Raw genomic sequence first — 21464 nt, forward strand, 5'->3', positions numbered from 1 at the left:
ACACACACACACACACACACACACACACACACACACACACACACACACACACTTGAACTTACTCATTTCACATTCCTGTTGGTAAAGCCCACACAAAGACACTATACTTAGACAAACACCAAAGCATGCATGATATGCACAGCTTTGCTTCGGTTGAATTCTCAAGCTAATCAAGCTTAATTTAAGTCTCCCTTGTTGAATATTACTGTGCTCATTCCAACAGTGTTTTAATTAAGATTGACCATGAACCTCAGGGACCTAAAACACTAATGGGAATACTGAGTAGGAGCACAGCCGAAATAATGTGGAACAGTGTTAATTTTGTTTCTAAACAGGTTCGTCAAAGACATTTCTTCCCATGAATAGGAGACAATGACGAGACGACAATGACGTCATTAAACACCAACTGTCACTATACAAACATGCACAATTGTTAGAAAAGACAAATTAGAAATGTATTTTAAGAAATAAGAATGTCACCAAAATCTCTTTTATTTTCTTGAAAAAAAGAAAAAAAATTTTGCAGCAGTTTTGTGTCCTGTGATGCATGAGGACGACACCGGCAGCCCAATGAGCACATTCACGAGGACTTTGACTATCTAACTTAGTAAAACTTTACAATGACATCAACTGGGCTTGGGAGAAAGAAACAAGGTGATATTTGGCTAACTGAGATGTTTTACTACCCAAACTTATCCAAAATGGAAAATGTAGGCCTTGCAACTCTCCCGTTTTAGTTGTTGTTGTTACCCTGCTAAATCCATGATCACAGTGCGTGTTTTTGTTTAAATGACTTCGCCGTCACAGGTTGGGCTGTAAACACTGCTTGTACATTCGCTGCCGCTCGGCAATCTGTCGGCTCTTTTGATGACAGGAACATGTCAAGTAAGGTCAAGGACGAGTACAGCTGGAGCGTGCATGCGTGTTTGGTTGGACCCTGTAACTTCATCTTTTGTTAGACATGGAGCATGGCATGCTGGCAAAGGTACAACATGTGCTATCTGTGCACTAAAGTACAGTGTGAATTTTCTTTTTCATGTGCAGGTTCCCCTGTAGTGTATTTTTAGATCCGCTATCGCAAACCAAGTTCATGACGTCAGGCATTTAGAAGAGCAGTGTTTTAGACAGCCATTGGGGATCAGCATGTGCTTGCCCGTGGGCTTAAGACCAGTGTTTTGGTTGTTCCTGGCGTTGATCCTCTCTGGAGTCATGCGGCAAGGGTGTGCAGACAACTCTGTAATTATGCTGTCTCCGTGACACATTAATGGTCGTTGCTTTGTATTCCTAAGTAACGGCTTCCTTGTCTTCTGCCTGGTATTGTGAATAAGCGTTTGTGCTTAAGTGTTCCTCTGGCTTAAGAAATAAATTATTATTATCACAGACCCTTGAAGTCAGATTACATCACAGTAATGGTTCCCCTGTTTGTGATGATGCAGTGCAGATGTGCACTTGTATTTTATCTTCAAGCAGATAAAGTGTCTGAATTAAGTGTTGCTCAGTTTTCAGCCGAGTGTCACTAGGGAGGTTTCTGCGTCTTTGTTCCTCTGGCTTCTTCATTCAGGTCTCCGAGGTGATGGATCTCCCAGGGACAGTGGCTTGCCTGATACGGGGGTGCGTGCCCTATGTTGTCAGGGAGAGACACCAGATGGGCCGGGGTTTTCCTGTCACTGCAGATCACTGCTCCTCCATGTGTGCACAGAGACCTTGGAGGTTGCTGTTCCAACTCTTCTTGCGACACCGAAGCCTCGTCCTCTGCCCGAGCCAAACATGTCATGCGGATGCAGACGAGCGAGAAGGAAAGAGAAAGAGAGAGAGAAAGAGAGAGAGAGTCGACCTGATTGCCTCAGCCACACGTTGACCTTGGCTTTAAAAAAGTTACAGCTGCAAAACAGAGATGCTTCAAAGCAAACGCCTTTTAGTGGAACATTATTTTTTTAGTTTATTAGTTTTTTGTTGGCGTCTATGCTTTTCTGATGAGCTGTGCTCACGTAAATACACATTTAAAAGCTTGCATTTATAAATGTATGATATCGTGAAAACACCCCATGCTTTGAAAACAAGATGCATGCTGTACATTAAGTAGGTTATCTGAATTATTTGTTTTGTTGCAATTAGCTTGCGTACTGTGTGAGTCCTTGTGTAATCCAGATTTGTTGAATCCAGTCAAAAGTGACAGACCTTTGTCAGCTCATGTCTATGCAGACATGCAGTCTGATACTGCCAGATAGGTTTACTTTCATTCCAGCCTTGTGTTTGAGTCAAGAAATTATTTGAGGGACTGTTATCTGTCAAAGGACCAGTGTGTAGAATTTCAGGTGATCTATTAGCGGAAAGGGAATATGATATTCAGGACCCAACACTGGCTCTTTACCTCTCTTTCCGAAAGGCCACTGTACGTCCAGCTGCCGTTTAACTTTAGCCATTGCGCCTAAAGTATTATGGAAAGGATTGTTGTACATTGTGGCATAAATCTCTCAAGAAACTCTCAATTTCAAAATAAAAATGTCAAATGTCAATTTGCCTGCCGAGGTCAACCAGATGTTAACATGGTATGGCTCTATGGTATGTCCATAGCGGTCTATTTCCACGTCAGCTTCAAACATTCCTGTGTGGGAAATATAAACACAGAGACCAGTTTCAATCCTGCTGTGAGAGGAAAAATGCTGAGACGGTTACTGGAAAAACGATAGACACTGAGCCACATGATCCTGTGAGGGAGGCCACAACCTGGACAAACACAATGCATCAATTGTACCACGGCCGCTTGTGCACTCGCAAAACACAAGTGCTTTCAGTCATTTAAAAAAAAAAAAAAAAGGTTTAATACTTGACAATGTCTCTCTAGTAAAATATATTAAGGAGCTACATGCATATCGTCTTCAGAGTCCTTTCAATGCCCTCTCTGTATCTACGCTGATTCAAGAGCCAAAGTGCCCCTCTTCCTATTGCTAATGTGTGCGATCACATTAAGTGTTGACAGTATCCTAACTAACCAGAAAATTACTTTTACACGCCTGTGTGATGCCGTGCCAGAGGCCCTGGTTGCCATGCTGGTCCCCTGCAGCACAGCGTCACTGCGGGACAAACGGAGAGCTGGCAGGCAGGCAGCACATACCGGATCCAGCCCATCCAGGAAAGAGCCAAACGTCCTCTGTGGACTGTAAACAATGGGGCTTCTGGTTTTATGTTATGTTTGTGGGAACACAGTAAGAGAATGGGAGAGCATGTGATGAAGACCGGGAGAGAGGGTGGAGGTGAGGGGGGGGCCTCCTCTACAGTTACTGATCTCGCTGTAGACCCTTTCATTCCTGCTGTGTGAGAGCATAGCTGGAGAATCACCGGGCCATTAATTCAACTGAACAGTAAAGTCTGAATTGGGACAGTGTCGGCTTCCTTGTTCACTAATGTATGAGCAAACAAGTGTTGCTAACGGACCTTGGGGCCATCACTTTGTGGTCAGGTCATGCACAGTGAATTTGCAAACATTTGCAGTATCAGTTAAATTTCCAGGCAGTGTTGGTGTAAATTTTGCTGCGTCGTCCTTGAGGCCTTTTTGATTTGGTGCATCACGACAGAAACGTCTGAACACGGCTGCTCATTTCCCCCCAGCAGATTTGCTATACGTTTGTTTTTTTGTGTTGTGATGGTGTGTACTGTCTGAAACAATTTATTGATTTTCTAGCTTAAGTGTTTAGTGATTGGTTTAGTCAGGTGGGAGATGGGCTTTATGAAACTTGAAACGCAGGCAGGTGTTAGAGCTTTGAAAAGATCGAGTTCAAGGCTTTCAGCCTGGCTGCTGCTTTGAATTTGTTTTGGATTGCAAATCTGTGCCGGGACTCTGCGCTGACTCTCTTTCTCGTGTTGGTGTTGAGCAAGTTGTGGACATGGTGTCTCCAGAATGATTGCGCTGGCTTTTCTATCACCGTGACTGTTTTAGTAACCAAAGCAGTGATTAGCCCACCAGTAGGCAACACTGGAGGGATTACTCGTCTATTTTTAAAATGGTGACTGAAAATCGCTTTACCAATCAATGACCATTCTTCGTTACAGAAAGCATTACAAAGAGTGCCACAGAATGTACCATTGTTATGCATTTCTTTTGGCAGTAAGTATGGTTGGTTGCATTTAACAAAAATTGTCCTTTCTAAAAAAAATCTACACAACTTTTTAAACTTTTTTTTTTCAACCCGTTTTAAGTAAACTAAGAAGGTATGGATTTCTTTCATATCCTAGTGTAGTACATGTGGACATGCCACAGCAGTGCTCTTTCTGCATGCGTGGAGCCTCTCAATACCAAGTCCACCTGTTCTCTCTGTCTTCTTCAGCCTGCTGGAGTCTTCATCAACAGGCACAAGTGTGATATAAGCTTACTGTTTATTTAACAGTGTGCATTGATATGGTATATACAGCTGTCAAAGCTGTATATACCATAACACCAATCACACTTAAGTAAATAGTACGCTTTTATCACACTGTCCTATTTGACATAGGAATTTTATGTATTATATTTGTTTTACATGATGTACAGCTATTAAAAACAGTTGTATTCAGGAAGCATCCACTGAAACATAATAGTAGTGTCAACTAAACAAAACTCATCAGCATTACCAGGAGGAGATGTAGAGTGGGGTGTCACTGTGGTTGTTTATTAATAACTGTGTTTACTTTGTAAGGAGTTTATTGGTACTCAGTCACTTAGTGGAAACATTATCTATGACTGTACTGTGTTTTAGGTATTTTGGAGGTCATTGTTTTAGCCAGTTTGCCATGAGTAGAGGGTTCCTCTTTTTCTTCAACAGTTCTCTTCCCCAGTGTTCCCTTTTGTACACACACTCATAAATAAACACAAACTATAAACATAGATCGATGCATGTCTTACTGACTCTGTCCTGACTCATCCTCATTTAAGAAACATGGCAGCACAGCAAAGCGCAGGATGTCCAGAGGGCAGACGGAACAAGAGAGAGCACTATTTATGCCAACATGATCATAACTACTAGTTGCCCCAGGTGCTATAAGTGTATTAGTAGGGGATGCACATTTAAGGCTATGCCCTTACTTGATGATAGACAACATTAGAGTTCATTAAACGGCTGTAAAATATTAAATAGCTGCTTTTCCTTTTCGGATTGCTGTTTTCCCAACTTTGTCTCTGGGGAGACCCACGGTCTTAGACAAAACCTCTGATAGTTGGAAATCTCCACCACCATTCAGAGTCCTCATGTATATGTTGGCTACACTGACAAAGGCAGAGCTGTAAATGTAATGTGTTGTTTTTATGGCTAGCTACATATTCATCCCCCACTCAATGCCTTTCTTGTGAGAGCTGAATTTGTCCGCCTGTAATTCAGGACTGCGAATGTGTAATAGGCTCAAACATTGCTTGGCTTGAGTCTCGGCCGTGTTTGCTCCCTGCAAAGATCAAAGCCACCAGGACAGGTGTAGGTGATATGAGTTAGCTTTGCTGTCACTCATGCCGGCTTTACCACGCCTTTCTTTCTGTGTGGCCTGTTGAGGCACTGGAGCCGGATAAGGGAAGTCACGGCTGAAAGTGCCACTTCAATGAAACACAAACACTCGCACACATACAGTTTTTTTTAACAATGACACACAGACATAATTACACGGGCACACAAAGATACATGCACTCACACTCCTACTACTGGGCCTTGTGGTTTTGTGTGCGAGCATGTTTGATTGAAACTATTAGAAAACATAGGTGCAATTCAACAGTGTAGTGCCGGTGTGTTCGTGGATGTTGTGGTTATTTCTGTCTGACAAATACAACTGAGCTGCAAGCAACAGCGGGCGGGTGTGTGGGAGACGATGGGTGAGGGCAGTAGGAAGTGGGATGGTTGCATAGTCGGCTTAATGTGTGTAGGTTATATGGTGAGGCCAATGGGAGCATTGAATTCCACACTGTATATGGGCCACAGTGGACCAAACTCAACCACATTAATGACCGTTGTTGCATGTTTTGCGTTGGATTAATAAAAGCCTGTATTCATTTATTAAAGAGGCAGTTAGTCTGTTAAGTTAATGTATTGGTCAGTGGCGGAGGTCTCTGTCCCCATTAGTCGGGCAGAGTGTCCAGAACACTGTGGGAATCCATTGTTTACTCTCTTTTCTTCATTAATAATCCTCCGTCACCCCCTTTCTCTCAGCTCTCTCCTCTCGACTTCGCACACAATCTTCCTTTTCTTCTCGGCACTGCTCTCCCTAGTCCCTTTCTCTATCCTTCTTAGTCATTCCTGCTTTGTGTTATCCTTTGCAACATTCCTCTTTCAAGTCCTCATCCTTCCATTTCTAGCCCTTTCTCTTCTTCGCGGTGCCCTTTCGGACAATGGAGGAATCCCCTGACCGGGCTGCAGGGAGGGGGGCGGCGAGAGCCGGCCTGTGACTGACAGCCCTGTGTGGGGCTGGCTGCATGGCCTTTGTCCCTCTGCCAGGGAAAATGGAGGGAACCCAGAGATGTGGAAAGGAGGGAGGGCGGGTAAGAGGACCAGTTAGGGTCTCATTCATGTGTAGAAGTTTTGGGAACTTTGGATTTCAAACTGTGGTCCACAGGGGGAGGGGAGTGGACGCTTTGACCAATCAGCAGATCAACATCAGCACTTGTTACTCCATTAGCATTGGCCTTGAAATTACTGACCTTGTAATCTTGCTGGTGCTTTTGCTTTTAGCTTCACATGACTGAACTGAAGATATTAAGTTTAGGAGGAGGAGTGATTCTTAACACAGAGCGGTCTGTGCTCACTCGTGTACTGAGTTTATACCACAACAATAACTGCAGCTATCTATAGAAACCAGTGTGTGGTAATGAGGCTCGCCATTCGAGTGACCGACCAAGTTACTCAGTCAACCAAATCCTCTCCGCGTTTTTATTTCCCTGGACACTGAAAGAGTCCAGGCCAGCACAAAAGCATGTGCTCTCCCCTCCCCTCTCTTTGAACCCCTCACCCCAGTAGTGCGCACACAGTGTGTGTGTAGTTTGTGTGCATTGTGCAGGAATTGATATTGGCAAGAGTGGGGACATACAGACGGGGCAGACGGGGCAGATTTGGCACAAGATTAAGAGGCTCGGGAATGTGTGAATAGGGCTTCCACTTACAGAGGAAAGGAGGCGTCTGAGATTAAATCAGAAGAAATAAAATTAGGGTGTTGGGGTAATTAGTGTTGTTAGATTGACTTCCGCTTCTTTTTACATTCGCATTTATTTGGAATAAAAGCCTATGTCGGCGAGCAGAGACCTGCTCAAGTTATTTCAGCCCTTTTTGGATTTGTCTCACTAAATACCAAGATAGTATGCCCAACTCTGCTGAAATTACACCAGTAGTTTTTTAAACAATGAATCTGACCTTTCGATTAATGCAGTGAGGCAAACATGAAGTGTCTGAGATCTGTCTCCCCAAGTGTGGGTGTGGGTGGCAGGTGAAGCCTTTTCTGTCTGTAGTCTGATGGCATGATTGGAGGGATACCGTAAGCTAAATGGAGTCGCTTAACTAGAACACTGCAGCCTCTGTGAACTTCAGATTTCGGCTCACTGCACCTACAGTGAGGCGTTGCTCGTACAGAGAACATACAGTTTACTCACAAGTGTCACACACACGTACACTTTTTGCTTCTTGGATATCTGTAGTCCCATTTTATTTAGTTTCTCTGGAATGATGCAAGGTCTACAAACGTCCCACTTTTGATTTTTCAGTCTCTTCTCGAGCACATAAACACCTATAAACACTCTCAAACAAACACCCTCCGCTGCTGATACACATGAACACACAAATATGCACATTGACATACTGTTCTTTCCCCTTGACACGCATGCATGCTGCGGAGTCCTACTACTGTAACCAGAGTTTCTGGCAGCCTTACCTAAAGTAAACCCAGACTCTGTAAACAGTGGTGTGTGCTGACTTATAGACCTACAGCACGGGATCCTCTCTCCTCTGACTCGTGGACATCTGCGAAATGCACAAGCACGCGCGCTGCAGACACATACAATTACACACCCCGAGGCACGTTAACGCTGTCTGAGTGGATTGTAAGCGAAGCCGGGCGATGCAGATAAGACAAAGCAGAGCATTTTATGACGCTGCACACACGCTCACTGAAGTGCAGCATGTCTTTTGCGGAGTCTTGCTGTGTCTTTCGTCACAGACGCTGCCGTCCGTCACAGGTCGTCCATGGGCGACGAGGCTTCAGTCACTGTATAATAAAGGGGGTTGTCTCAAATAAGTACCCACACCACATAACTAATTTCACACTAGCTTAAGTTGGTCACATTGTGGATGTTACACAGACCAGATACTCCCCAGTGTGAAACCTTATAATGGCCCAAAAGAATATGTGCAGCTGTAGCTGTTCTCATAGATGCCTTAACAACTATTAATGTTGTTCAAACACTTCTTTTTCTCAAAATCAAAGTGGGTCAACCGAGAACATGGACACAAGACTCTAACTTTATATTCAACACACACAATTGAATCTTTTAGTTGCTAAAGCTTTTATTTAAGAAGAGATAAAGACTGGACTTATCAACAGCTACTGATATGGAAATTAGAGCAAATCAAATTGGTAAATAGTATTCTGATGGGTATTTGCATAGGGGCTGTGGTGACTGGTATGCTGTGTAATACCCCACACTGCCCTCTGCTGACATGGCTATTTTTTTTTTATCTACCTCCCCTCTCACTCCTTTCTGTTCCACTATACTATATCCTCCAGTTAACAGCTTCACTCCCTTCCTTAAGCAAACAAATCTACGAAGGCCCTCATTAAATACCCAGTTGTAAAGGAAATGTAGCACTTGTTCTAACCAACGTGCCGCCTCACTCTATAAATGGTTACACACACACATAAGCACAGCCCTGTAAAAACTGAGTCACTGGGCAGACAGTTGTCGCTCACTAATACAATGATTAGACGATGGCGGTACACTAAATCCCACTGCTCCCGCTTGTTATTCCAATTGACCCGTTGACCCGTAAAACACGGTTGGTTGTCCATTGTTTAATTTGAAAGTACGTCGAAGAGTGGGGAAACGTAGGGGACGGTTATAGCAGTTATTAACTATTCTGAAAGTAATGAGACACATCAAAGAACACATTTTACATGTTACACATGTCAGTATTCAGCATCTTACAGTTTCTCAGAAAGCTGGTTTGAGAATTGGATACAGCATCAGAGTTGTTTCCTTGATTCCGTCTGCAAACAGCCCCTCGGGAGTGAATAGCCATCTTTGTGAGTGTCCATAATTACTTGTTCTCAGGCACGATAGCATTACTGTCTAGATTTCCCTCATCGCTGATCGAGCTCGGGACGGTATCAGGAGAGGACAGGAATGCACTGATGCAAAAGCCTTTAAAAGGAGGTTGGTTTATCCCAAGTGGAAGAAGTGGGGATTGTCTATTAGCAGCAATATGACTTCTCATACTTTGAGATGAGCGTTCTGCATCACTGTGGGAAGTTTAAAGAAATAAGTTTCATCAGCATTTGTAAACTAAGAATGTTTTTGAAGTACCTGAGCTTTCAGGTGTGTTTTGCAACACACCCATTTTCCCAAGAGGCAAGGTTGCCTTCCCTCTGAAGGCCAGTTCCCATCTGGGCTTGGCTCCGATCACATGGTTGTCCTTAGCTCCTGTTTCCTGTTCCTGTCACCAGATACCTGTCACCTGCTACTCCAGTGAGCCAACACCCTTTTTGTCTCTCCCTGGCTTCCTCCTTTCCGCCTTGCATTTCCCTCTCACGTGGGGCTTGTATTATGAACTAACAGTGACGTTCTGGGAAATTTTTGATAATTGGGAAGGCACTGACAAGCTCTGTCTTGCACTTCCTGCAAACTCATTCTGGAGAAAAATGATCTTGCTGCTGTTGCCACCTCACTCCCCATTCAAACACAATACACACAACTAGTTAAGCACAGGATATGTCTGTCATCAAGGAACAGAGTGGAGCTGAACTGAAGCCTTATTCTCTTTGTCAGCATGATTGTAGAGCAGGCCCCGGTCATGTTGTATCGAGTGTGTGTATCTCCAAGTGTGTTTTCACTTTTTAGTCGAGCAGAAACCTAACGTTACCCACTAAAGAAGGTTTTGTGTTATCGGATTCACAACATGTAGATGTAACAGTTTGAAACAGGAGTATACGAGCGCTACATTCTCACAAATTAAATCCCAATTACGAAGGAGGAGGTTGGACATTGTCTGGATTTTTCAAATTATTATATCAGTGTCTGGTAATTGACACACAAGGGTTGTTTTCAACAGAGGGCCTTGCTGAAAGCCAGAGGTTTAATTTGAATTAAGGTCCAGGCTCCAAGCTTGGAGACGTCTATGCACCCTATGTTCAGAAAGTATCCCTGAATAATGAGTTCATACGAATTCCTACCCCAGAAAGCCCAAGTCGACATACTTTCTCAAGAGTCTTTCTCAAGAGTCTTCCTCCATCGCGGCGTCTGAGCTGTGGAGTCGACTGGCTTCTGACAGGGCGGACAGTGGCCCCTCTGTGGGCGCAGAACCAGGGACTGATTGAGGGGTTAATCACTGCATAGTTTGGCCCGTTACTCTTGCTGTTCCCCCGCCAGCATGTCTTGTCTGTCCATCTTAAAGGCAGATGACACACACACACACACACAGGCACACACAGTGCGGCTGGCAGAGGAATGTTTCTGAGCGCTGGTCCTGTCCAACAACCAGGCTCTTGTGAAAGCACTTGGCACGGCCACAGCACTCTCCTCAGCTCTCCTTTCGAAAGCCACTTTGTTTGGTTGGCGTTTCTATGGTGAGGCAAAGTTTTTGGGAATATTATAATGGAATGTTCCTTAAAACTGGTCCTGGAACCGGCCCTCATCTGAACATACAGGATGTTGTGTGTTTACAGAAGTTTACGCAATATATCGTAATATATCAGGTTTAAGCTTCACTCTCGCATCTTAAAAATGTTTACTAATACACTGCTGTATGCAAACTTTTGGCCTAAAAATAAAGACTTTTTGGGGGGTTTTCGGCTGTCGGTCTACAAAAAAAGCAGGTTAAATATATAATTTAGGGCTCAAAGAACTTGATAGTATTTGCAGTGTCTTTACCATTTCTTTGGGTTTTTTTTTAGATTTTGATAGCATAACCAACAACATTTGATTGTTAAATATTGTTGCTTGATGCTCCCTTGTCGGACGTAATGAGAAACCTTTTTCTAAACGGTTTTGATTGACGTGGGGTCTTGTGTCTCCACAGCCTTTCTTCAGACTACTGAACCTACGGAAGCTCGGCCTGAGTGACAATGAGATCCAGAGACTCCCTCCCGAGGTGGCCAACTTCATGCAGCTGGTGGAGCTGGACATCTCCAGAAATGGTACGCGAATACAATCACAAGTTCACAGTGTCAGCTGCCCTGCGACTTCTGCTTGTAACAGCACCCATTAAGACAAAATAACTTTATTGACCCGCTTTAAAATATGCCTACGGTCTTGGCCACCCCCAAAGACGAGCGTAGACATGATGTCTGACGTGTGGCGTTAAGCCACAGGAGCATGGACCAATCAGTTGGAGAATCAACACACTAGCAGCAACCATCAGATCAAAATTAGCTTGCCCTTTTTGACAGATTATCCAGTTTACCCACAGCCACAACAAACAGTTATACAGACTCTCCATGCCCTTTTGAAAAAGTCCCAGAAAACAATGAAAGAAAGACATTCAGCACCATAATGCAGCCAGAAGTAATATTTCAAACGTGTCACAGAGACTTATGGTGAAACTCATTTCAATTGGGGCTGCTATTTCATTTCAAGCTGTAACACACACGCGCGCACCCACACACACACAAACCGCCACGCCCTCGCTGTGTCCTTGCATGCTGCACACAAATACACTGATACTCAGTGGCAGGAAGGGCATATATGGCCGATGAGAGACATCTGCTCTGCTACGCACTGCATCAAGTGCTGTGGGAGCAGTGTGCAGCGGCCTGTGAGGGCCTTTCCCATCTGTCTGCCTGTCTGCTCCTGCTGCAGAAAGACACTGAGCCAGATAAGCGCCATAGGCTGCTTGGCTTAGTAGGGATTTCTTAACTTGCACCTGCAGGATCCAGTGGAAAAAGTGCCTCACCTGGGATACCTGGCTAGGAATTCAGATGTCTTCTAGTCTGTTTTATATGTGTATCTTTGGACAGTCTAGGACAGTGCACTGTCTGGGAAGCACTAACTTGAGTTAGCTCTATTTTACACCATGAAATAGTCAGATAATGCAATATTTGCTTTTATGATTCATGCTGTTTTAGCAGCACGCAGCTACATCCGGTGCCTCTGGCTCAACTTCTTTTCCCACAGAAGCAATGTTTCTTTGCTTTGCTGGCCGAGTTTGACACCAAATCCAGTCTGCAGAGTTTGAACATGAGGTGTGACAGAACAGAGGCAAAATAGATAAACCGCTTCATAACCAAAGAAGCCAATACAGCAACAAGCACCATCCAAATATCTTTTTATTTGACCCTCTACTTTCTCCAATACACCCGATAAAATACTGAAGTGACAGCTGAAATGCATTACAGAAACTGGGGTCCAATGAGCTTGATTATGACTTGGATGAAAGCAAATAGCTATAAATATGTGATTATCCTGCAAATGTTATATGATTGGAGTAAAAGAAAGATGTAATAGTGAGCTTTCACCATATCCTCCCTAGTACATCTTCCATATCTTTCTAGCTCTCCTTTCCTCGCCCTCACTTTCCTGCTCTTCGCCATCTGCTTGTGATTACGAGGAATTTAAAATGATTCGGCCCATAGGATACGACCACCCCCTGCTCTAAATCTGCGCGTCTACGGTGCTTATGCCTGTCTCTCTCCCACACCTCCTCTTTTCTCCTGCAGAAATCCCCGAAATCCCCGAAAGCATTAAGTTTTGCAAGGCCCTGGAGATCGCAGACTTCAGTGGAAACCCACTGTCCAGGTAAGAGAGTGGGAACAGCCGATCACTCTATTCACCATCACCATGAGGAAAAAGGTGTCATGTACGCGCTCTCATGACTCTGCTTTCCTATTTTAAATATGCAGTGGAACATGTTTGGCTGTTTGACAGCACGGTCTGCATTGTAACCGCAATTCTTGAAATCACTCAGTTGCTAAGAAACAGTTATTCACAGTATGTGAACAAATGTCTGGAGGAGATCACGCTTTTGTGTGACAATGTTCTTCGCAACCAAACAAGGCTGTATGAAACAGTGTCAGGTTAATCTAACCAGGGTACTCGTTGATCTCTATTGTATTCCTACACATAGTCACTGCTGCACTGCTCTCTTATTACAATCAGTGATGTCTAAGTTGCTATTTCCCCATTTAACTTCCTCCAATGGAAAAGCAATGGAACGACAAGATAAAGCTTTGATGCTGAATACTTTAACAGATGGGAATATGTAAAGGACCAATAGGTCTTGTGTGTGCGTGTGAGTTAAGTGAGCCCATGTGCTGTACATTTAAAACACAAAGAGTTGGTCTCCACTATTTCTCCTCCTGTCTTGTTTGTTGCTGCTTCAGATTGCCGGATGGTTTCACTCAACTCCGAGCGTTGGCTCATTTGGCACTCAACGACGTGTCATTGCAGACGTTGCCCAACGACATTGGAAAGTATGTACACATATGCAAGTAGCAGATCATTGAATAGGATGATATGTGTTTTTGTCATTTGAACATCATGGTCCAGGACTTAAAAGAATAAAAAATAATTGTATTCACTATTTATAAAAAACTGTGTTTATCCCATTCATTTTGCAACTCTGCCCATTTGAAAGTGTTACCTGTTCAGGCCTCTAACACTGTTTTCTGATGTTCTATTGACAAAGCGACTATTTGACTAATCGAACAAATAAAGGAATAGATTATTTGACAATTTAAAAAAAAAGGCCTTAGTTGCAGCCCTACATGTGAACACTCCTGCGTTGGAAACAGTAAAGATTACAATTTGGTGAAAGCCGTCACACTGGTCCATGATGCCAGACTAAACGGCCTTGACTCTGTACACAGTTAGACCTATTAGGATCTGAGGGCCCTGTACTCAGTTAGATCCTGGATACATCAGGGTCTGAGGGCCCTGTACTCGGTTAGATCCTCGATACATTAGGGTCCGAGTATGTTTTCTAGGAGTGTAATTCTGTTGCCCAGCCGCCGTCTGGGATCTTGGCCACTGCTGTGCTCAGACAGATGGAGGAGCCCCTCACCATGCCAGGCAGCTCGGTCGAACAGACCCGCCATCTGACTAACCAACCTGCCTCTCCTCTCCCCTCTCTCATTCCCCCACCCTCTCCTCTCGCCACCTGCCAACTCTTGCGCCCCATTGTCTTTTACTTGCTTCCTTTTCACTGCCACCCTTCTTTTTCACAGCCTGGCCAACCTGGTGACGCTGGAGCTCAGAGAGAACCTGCTGAAGTCTCTGCCAACGTGAGTGTCGTCTCCCACGAACGTACATGTGCAGGCCTCGGCCCCTTGGCTAATTCCCCATCATCTCCATCAAGCACAATAAGTGCCTGTTGACAATTCAGGACGGCAAAAATCTCACAATGCACATTTTGTATTTTTGCTAATGTTCACTTGTTTTGTTAGAACCTTTCTCACCTACACATTCAGTGCTTTTAGGAAATATTTATCGTAGTGTGTAAAAACACACCGCAAACTGTAAGTCACTTAAAGCGAGGCAGGTTTGAAAACAAAATTAGTTGCATGTTGTAATAGTTTGCAATGCTCTGCTCTTTCTTCTTTCAGGGCACATAATGTGTGACTTACTGCATGTGCTATTTTGTGTTTGCATTCAGGTCGCTCTCTTTCCTGGTGAAACTGGAACAGCTGGACCTGGGCAGCAATGAACTGGAAGTTTTGGTAATTCAACAATTCATACGATGTAATATCCTCAATCTACTGTTCACGACTTTGAAAACTGTCAGTTGGGCCTTTTTTTTTTTCTTTTTTTTTTTTTTTAAAGATAATCTATATTTACACTGCTAGTGCAACACACACACCCACTCACACACACAGTGACATGTTTCACAAATCTGCTCCTCAGTAGTTATTATCCAAACCACATGTTTACTTCCCCAAACGCAGCAGAGCCGGTCTGTTCGACCGGCATGCACTAAACCTCACAGTCAGCGCCGCTTTAAGCCCAGGGACGCCCACCATGTGTCATAGGACGGTAAACAATTCCTCATGACCTGACATGGGCGGAGGCTGAGCAAATACTTGATGTCATGATAAAAACTCTGCCACTGCTTCACTGACATTTTTGCCTAATTTAATTTATCACTTGAGCTCAGTGAAATGATTCTAGAGTTTTAATTAATGGGAGATCCCAAAGATAGATACAAGATAAAGATCAAGTTTCTTGAAGTTGGTGACCTTTTAAGCAGATTAAAATGTAGAAAATCAAATAGATTTCAATGGAAAGGACAGTCAAACTGAAATCTAAGTTTTACCACATACTGACACTTATAAATGTTAATGTGAATGATCCCTTTTCATTCATCCAATTCATCTACATGTGCGTGTGTAATTAGGGCACATGATTTGTGCTTGCTGTGGCCTGAACCTATCTGAGTGGTTTCAAATGGAACAGTCACTCATGGCTGCATGTGTTGAATAGAGCATGCAGTTCATCACCTGAAACTTGAAAAATTAACAAAAAATAACCAACCGTCCCAATGTTCTCCCATCTCTCTGCTTCTTCCCATCTCTCAGCCGGATACCCTCGGTGCTCTCCCCAACCTAAGGGAGCTATGGCTGGACCGTAACCAGTTGTCCTCATTACCACCAGTAAGTACAGTTAAATACAAATATATATATATTTTTTTAAAGATGACCACTTGCAGGAACTCTGCACTTTTTTCTCTTTTAATCGTTTTATTATTACACATATGCATGAACTCCCACTCCGTTGATTTCTTCTCCTTGTTTGTGCTGCGAAGGTAATAGTTGTATTGTTGCCTCCGTGACTCACTGCAAGTGGTATTTATCGTGTGTTTGTAGGAGCTGGGAAACCTCCGGAGACTGGTGTGTCTGGATGTGTCTGAGAATCGTCTGGAGGAGCTTCCCTCAGAGCTTAACGGCCTCCTGGCTCTCACCGACCTGCTGCTCACACAAAACCTGCTGGAGGTCATCCCAGACAGCATAGGTGAAATACCACAGGGGGGAAAAAGAGAAAGATTCTCTCAGCGGGGTTTCAGACTGAAAACAGTGTTCATTGGGGGCAGGTTGTGTAAGGTACCAGTGAGACATGAAGTATGATGCAGGGCTGTTTGAGTAACAGATTACTGCATCAGGGCCTTATCAGGCGGCAAAACAGTGAACGGTTTGTAGTTCTCACACTCAGAATTTTACAACAATGGAAAGTTATCACGGCAAAAACTATTTGTCCCAATGATTGAAAGGTAAGGGTAAACAAAAATATTGTATTCACATTACAAAGTTATCCACCATCCACAATCGTGACATAGAGATGTTGTCGTCGTCTTGCGTTGAGGTTCATCTCTACTGAGACCTCGCAGTTCATAACCTCAGTCGATCCTATTAACTCACTGTACTGTTCCAGAATATTTTCTTGTGTTTTTTAAACAGCAAGACAGAATAAGGCCAACGCTAGTTGATGTGAAAGAACCCCAACGATTTGAGAAAGTTTGCCCTCTAATTGGACGAGCAAGATGAAGTAAACCCTGTGGCAGGCCCGCTGCAGACAGTCCTCTGTTAAATAAGAGCAGCACTGCCCTCTACTGGAGAAGTAAAGCCAGTGAAGAAAGACACCGGCAATAACAACAGCTCAGTTAATCTTTTTTTTTTTTAAATTTATTCCAGAGCATGTGTCCATATTAAAAAAAGATCATAACATGTCACATCTAGTGGAGTCTTATTAAGTCTTAGACTTAGTCTTATTTTTTTTAATAGTGTGTATGTATATATTATGTTGTGTGATGTGTCAAGCTACTTGGACCCTGAATTTCCCTTTGGGGATCAATAAAGTAATTATCTATCCATCTATCCATCCATCCATCCATCCATCCATCCATCCATTGCAACACTTTGTAAAATAGCATTTTAGTTTTGTTAACTGGCTTTGTGTTTTGTGTTTGTGGTCCAGGCTGTCTGAAACAGCTGTCCATCTTGAAGGTGGACCAGAATCGACTGACCGACCTGACCGATTCAATAGGCGAGTGTGAAAACCTCACAGAACTCGTCTTGACGGAGAACCTTTTACAGGTGAGGGCGCTATGAACCTCTTACAAAAGCCTCACACTGACCCACTTGGGAGTCATGCACACCCTTTTAATTCCTTCAAGTCCAATTAACAGCTATTAAGCTTTATTATTATACATTCCAACGCGTATTAATGACTTGCGTCTCACTCCCTCATAGTCGCTTCCTCGCTCGCTGGGCAAGCTGAAGAAGCTGACCAACCTGAATGTAGACCGCAACCGTTTGGGCAGCGTGCCCAAAGAGCTGGGCGGCTGTGCCAGCCTCAACGTTCTCTCACTGAGAGACAATCACCTGGGCAAACTGCCTGCTGAGCTTGCAGATGCCACTGAGCTGCATGTGCTGGATGTGGCCGGAAACAGGTAAACCGCACATAACACCTTGAACTGTATACAATTCACAGAAGCCTCCGGTGCTAAGATCAAAGGTTTAATTTGAATGCTTTTTGCCAAAATAGACTTTTAGCATCACCGGCATCCTGCAGTGACATCACACCTCCAATTTGTCTCTTTTTAGAGCAAACAATATAACCTTGGGTAGATGTACTTTCAAGGCTTTGGTGGTAAATCATGGAAATTATGCATCGGAAAAACTTTAAGCAAATGCATCATTGTTAAACTAATTCATCATTTTCGGAAAGTTATTGAGGGAGCTAGGGATCTGCAGAAGCATGAAGGTCATCCCTGTAATTCTTTTCCTCTGCGAGTTCTTTTCACAGCACCAATGTCCCTTTTGAATGCATCCAATTATGGAGTTTCTCTAAACTCTTTTTTTTTGTCATTGCCAATTCAACTATTTAAGACCCTAGAAGTATCAGGTATGCTATTTTGATTTACTCCCAGAAAAGGAAAGGTTGTGGCTCATCTCTGATCCCTTCTTTTGTCCAGATTACAAAACCTGCCTTTTGCCCTGACAAACCTCAACCTGAAGGCCATGTGGCTCGCAGAGAACCAGTCACAGCCAATGCTCAAGTTCCAGACAGAGGATGATGAGCACACAGGAGAGAAGGTGCTGACCTGCTATTTACTGCCCCAGCAGCCTTCTCCAAGCCTTGGTGAGTAGCACTTTGTTCATGCTATGTGAAGTTGTATTTGGATTCTTATTGCTTTTCATTAGACATGTGAAGGCTATGTTTTAGTCAGTCATTTAAACATTTAAATGCATTTAAATCATCTGTGTCTTTCATCTAACTTCATCATAGTTTGAATCCCAACAGTAATACTGTTGACTTTGTTGTATATTGTAATAAGTCATAGCTTTAGTTTTTTTTTTATATATCTGTTTTATTCAGTCAGCTGACTGAGTTGTAGCTTGTAAAACCACACATGGGCAGCATCAAGAACATGAACTCAGCTTGACACTCGGTTCTGTTCTTTTCCTTCGTGATCCACAGAGAACTTGCTGCAGAACAGTGTGGATGACAGTTGGACGGACAGCAACCTGAACCGAGTGTCAGTCATTCAGTTCCAGGAAGAGACAAAGGCTGAGGAGGAAGACGACGAGGCTGCCGCGGAGCGCAGAGTGAGGAACACAACAATACAGTGGCTCCTAATGTCCCCTACGAGTCATTTTTAGTTTTGCCCTCCTGCTTATCAACATTGATACTGTACATCTCTGTGACAAAGAGATTGACCAAAAGAAATACCACAGAGTCAAACCATTTTTTATCTAATTAATGCGTTAGATCTGTTTTTCTTTGTTTCAGGGCCTTCAGCGCAGAGCCACACCACACCCTAGTGAGCTGAAGGTGATGAAGAAGGTGATTGAGGAGAGGAGGAATGAAGCTTACACATCCAGACCTGATGGAGAAGAAGAGTCCCCTGATCAACAGGTACATCCATCGTACTGTATAATGATCATCATCACCCGCTGTTGTCGGAAGTAGACAAAAGGCAGTGTATATCTAAGTTAATGCATCGTTAATTATTTGTGAATTAATCAAAGTGATGCTTTTGTTTTTAGGAGAAACGGCTCAGTGACCTCTCCAATCAGAGCCATGACTCCCAGGTGTCCAACAGCACACTGTCGGCCACTTCCCACGAGGAAAGAAAAAATGTGACTGTGGCCTCGCAGCGGGAGGACCTTGTGGACGGCCACTACCATCAGGAGGAAGAAGAGCTGGATGAGATGGAGGTGGAATACATTGAGGTGAATGTTTGAAACATCTTATCCACAACACTGTTAGGTTGTATGTCATTTCCCGAAAAATGCGATTGACTAATTAAATCTCAATCCCCTCTTTTCTACAGCCCTCTGTACACTTTGCAGAGGAGCCCATGATCCGTGGTTTGGAAGAGGATGACGATGAGGTTGGGGAGGATGGTGAAAGGAGTGACGAGGAAGATAGGCCGGTTATTCCCGCGGAGAAGCAGCGTCTGATCAGAAAAGACACGCCACACTACAAGAAGCACTTCAAGATCAACAAGCTGCCCAAACCCGAGGCCGTGGCCGCGCTGCTGCAGGGCTTCAATCCGGACGCCATGAACTCTCCGACACAGACCACGGAGGCCGAGCAGGATGAGGATGAAGAGGAGGAGGACGAGCAGATTATATGCAACCCTCAAAACCATCATAGAATGGAGGAGCTGGAAGACAGTCGGCTCCAGGTCAACTCCAGTCAAGTAAAGGTAAAGGAGAGAGCCCAGCACTGGAAGGGTGCAATTAGAGGGTAGCTGGGTAGAAACTGTTGCATATTATTTAGTCGAAAAACATTATTTCTCACTTTCATTTGAACACATGTAGAAATCTAGTGGTACAGAACATGCAGTATGCAGAAAAGTTGTCTTGCAGGTACATCACACACCAAATCAGTTTAGCAACTTATTTTATGCTTAAGTTTTCCGCTCATGTTGTAAGAATATATTTAAATTGAATATATTTTTTGCTTGCTCATTGCATCTATGCAGACACTTAATCCTGTATGCATAGAATGCTTTTGCCACCTTGCAAGATGCGTTGAGTTTGGAGTGGGCTGCCAGCATATATTAAGGATGTGGCATTGCATGCAGGGTCATTGTGGAAATGAAGACTTTTACCCTTGCGCTGTAATTCAAGGGCAATGTTTTTCTCAGGAGTTAACAACAGTCTCAGAACTTTGCTTTGTCTTTGCTCTGTCCCATGCAAAGACGAGATGCCCTTCAACAAACACGCAGAGGTCATTGCTGATGATACTTTCCATCTACTTTTCATTAAGATTTCTTTGACATACCAACAACTAAAATGTACAAACATTATCTCATACTTGGAGACAAATTGGTGAAATTTACTCTGAACCTGTGTGATTCAACACGGGATCATTTATTGGCCTTTATTTATGCACAATTAACATCCCAGCATATGAATTATTTGATTCCGAACGATAACGTTGCTTCCACACAAACAGCTGCAGGCTTTTCTTGCAACCTTGGCCCAGTTCAGTACTAAACTTCTCACCATGTTATCAGCCATCTCCTGATTTTAATTGAGTAATGACATTTTCACACTCTCTCCTGGTAACATTGTGCGTGTCTGCTTGTAAGTAAGGATGGATGATGAGTGAAGTCTGCTCCTGTGCCGCTTATGAAAACGAATCTCCTTATTGATCTTTACTACTTGGGGGGAGATTTAATTAAGTAATTTTTGATTCATCACGCTGATTCGAGAGATTATTTTTAACACCGTGATCAAACATCATCTCACCAAATCTGTTTTGTGTGCGTTTTGTGAATGCGAGTCTGTTTGTGTGGCTGTTCTCAGACCAACCAGAACATATATTGGCAGAGCTGGAATGTGAAATCCAACGATCCTTGTTTGTGTCATGTCATGGTAATAGTCTTTTTTTTTTTTTAATGGGATGTTTAAATTCTTGTAGAGAGTCAGATTCTTCTCTTTTTTTTCATAGTCAAAATAATATTTCTTGATTGCTCTGATCTTTTTTGTTGAACTATCTGTGACTTACTTTAAGAAAGTCATGCTGTAGATATTCTTTGCTTTTCTGTAAGCAGTTTTACTTTTGAGAAAAGTAGTCTTGTTGTCTAAATTAAAGCTTGCTCCTGGAGGAATTTGCTTTCTGTGGGTGTGGAGGCTGGGCTTACTTTGGTACGGGAGCTTTTTGCCTTCTCTCGCCCGCTCTCTCTACACTGTGTGTTTTGCACTGTAGCTCGGCTCCTTGGTCTTGTCTTTCCATCTCTGCCTGTATTTGCTTCTGGTGGCTGGGGAGTGAGTGTGGGATTGCTTCTGCTTCAAGGTGGTCCATCCCA

At 43.5% G+C, this 21464-nt stretch overlaps 1 protein-coding gene across 7 annotated transcripts in view; it reads left to right on the plus strand.

Moving 5' to 3' along the window:
- scrib (scribble planar cell polarity protein) overlaps positions 1 to 21464 on the plus strand; it is a 59436-nt gene that overhangs the window by 10488 nt on the left and 27484 nt on the right. For all 7 annotated transcript variants that reach the window (XM_068582091.1, XM_068582086.1, XM_068582092.1 and 4 more), the window contains exons 2-15: positions 11232 to 11349; positions 12868 to 12946; positions 13531 to 13620; positions 14374 to 14430; positions 14802 to 14865; positions 15721 to 15795; positions 16009 to 16153; positions 17114 to 17232; positions 17389 to 17588; positions 18114 to 18280; positions 18620 to 18747; positions 18932 to 19057; positions 19189 to 19374; positions 19476 to 19853. In XM_068582091.1, the coding sequence (XP_068438192.1) occupies positions 11232 to 11349; positions 12868 to 12946; positions 13531 to 13620; positions 14374 to 14430; positions 14802 to 14865; positions 15721 to 15795; positions 16009 to 16153; positions 17114 to 17232; positions 17389 to 17588; positions 18114 to 18280; positions 18620 to 18747; positions 18932 to 19057; positions 19189 to 19374; positions 19476 to 19853 (1932 nt within the window). The remainder of the gene's footprint in view (positions 1 to 11231; positions 11350 to 12867; positions 12947 to 13530; positions 13621 to 14373; positions 14431 to 14801; positions 14866 to 15720; positions 15796 to 16008; positions 16154 to 17113; positions 17233 to 17388; positions 17589 to 18113; positions 18281 to 18619; positions 18748 to 18931; positions 19058 to 19188; positions 19375 to 19475; positions 19854 to 21464) is intronic.

Source organism: Clinocottus analis, unplaced genomic scaffold (genome assembly GCF_023055335.1).
Source record: "Clinocottus analis isolate CAN_PGR_092001 unplaced genomic scaffold, fCliAna1.0.p SCAF_18, whole genome shotgun sequence".
NCBI lineage: Eukaryota > Metazoa > Chordata > Actinopteri > Perciformes > Cottidae > Clinocottus > Clinocottus analis.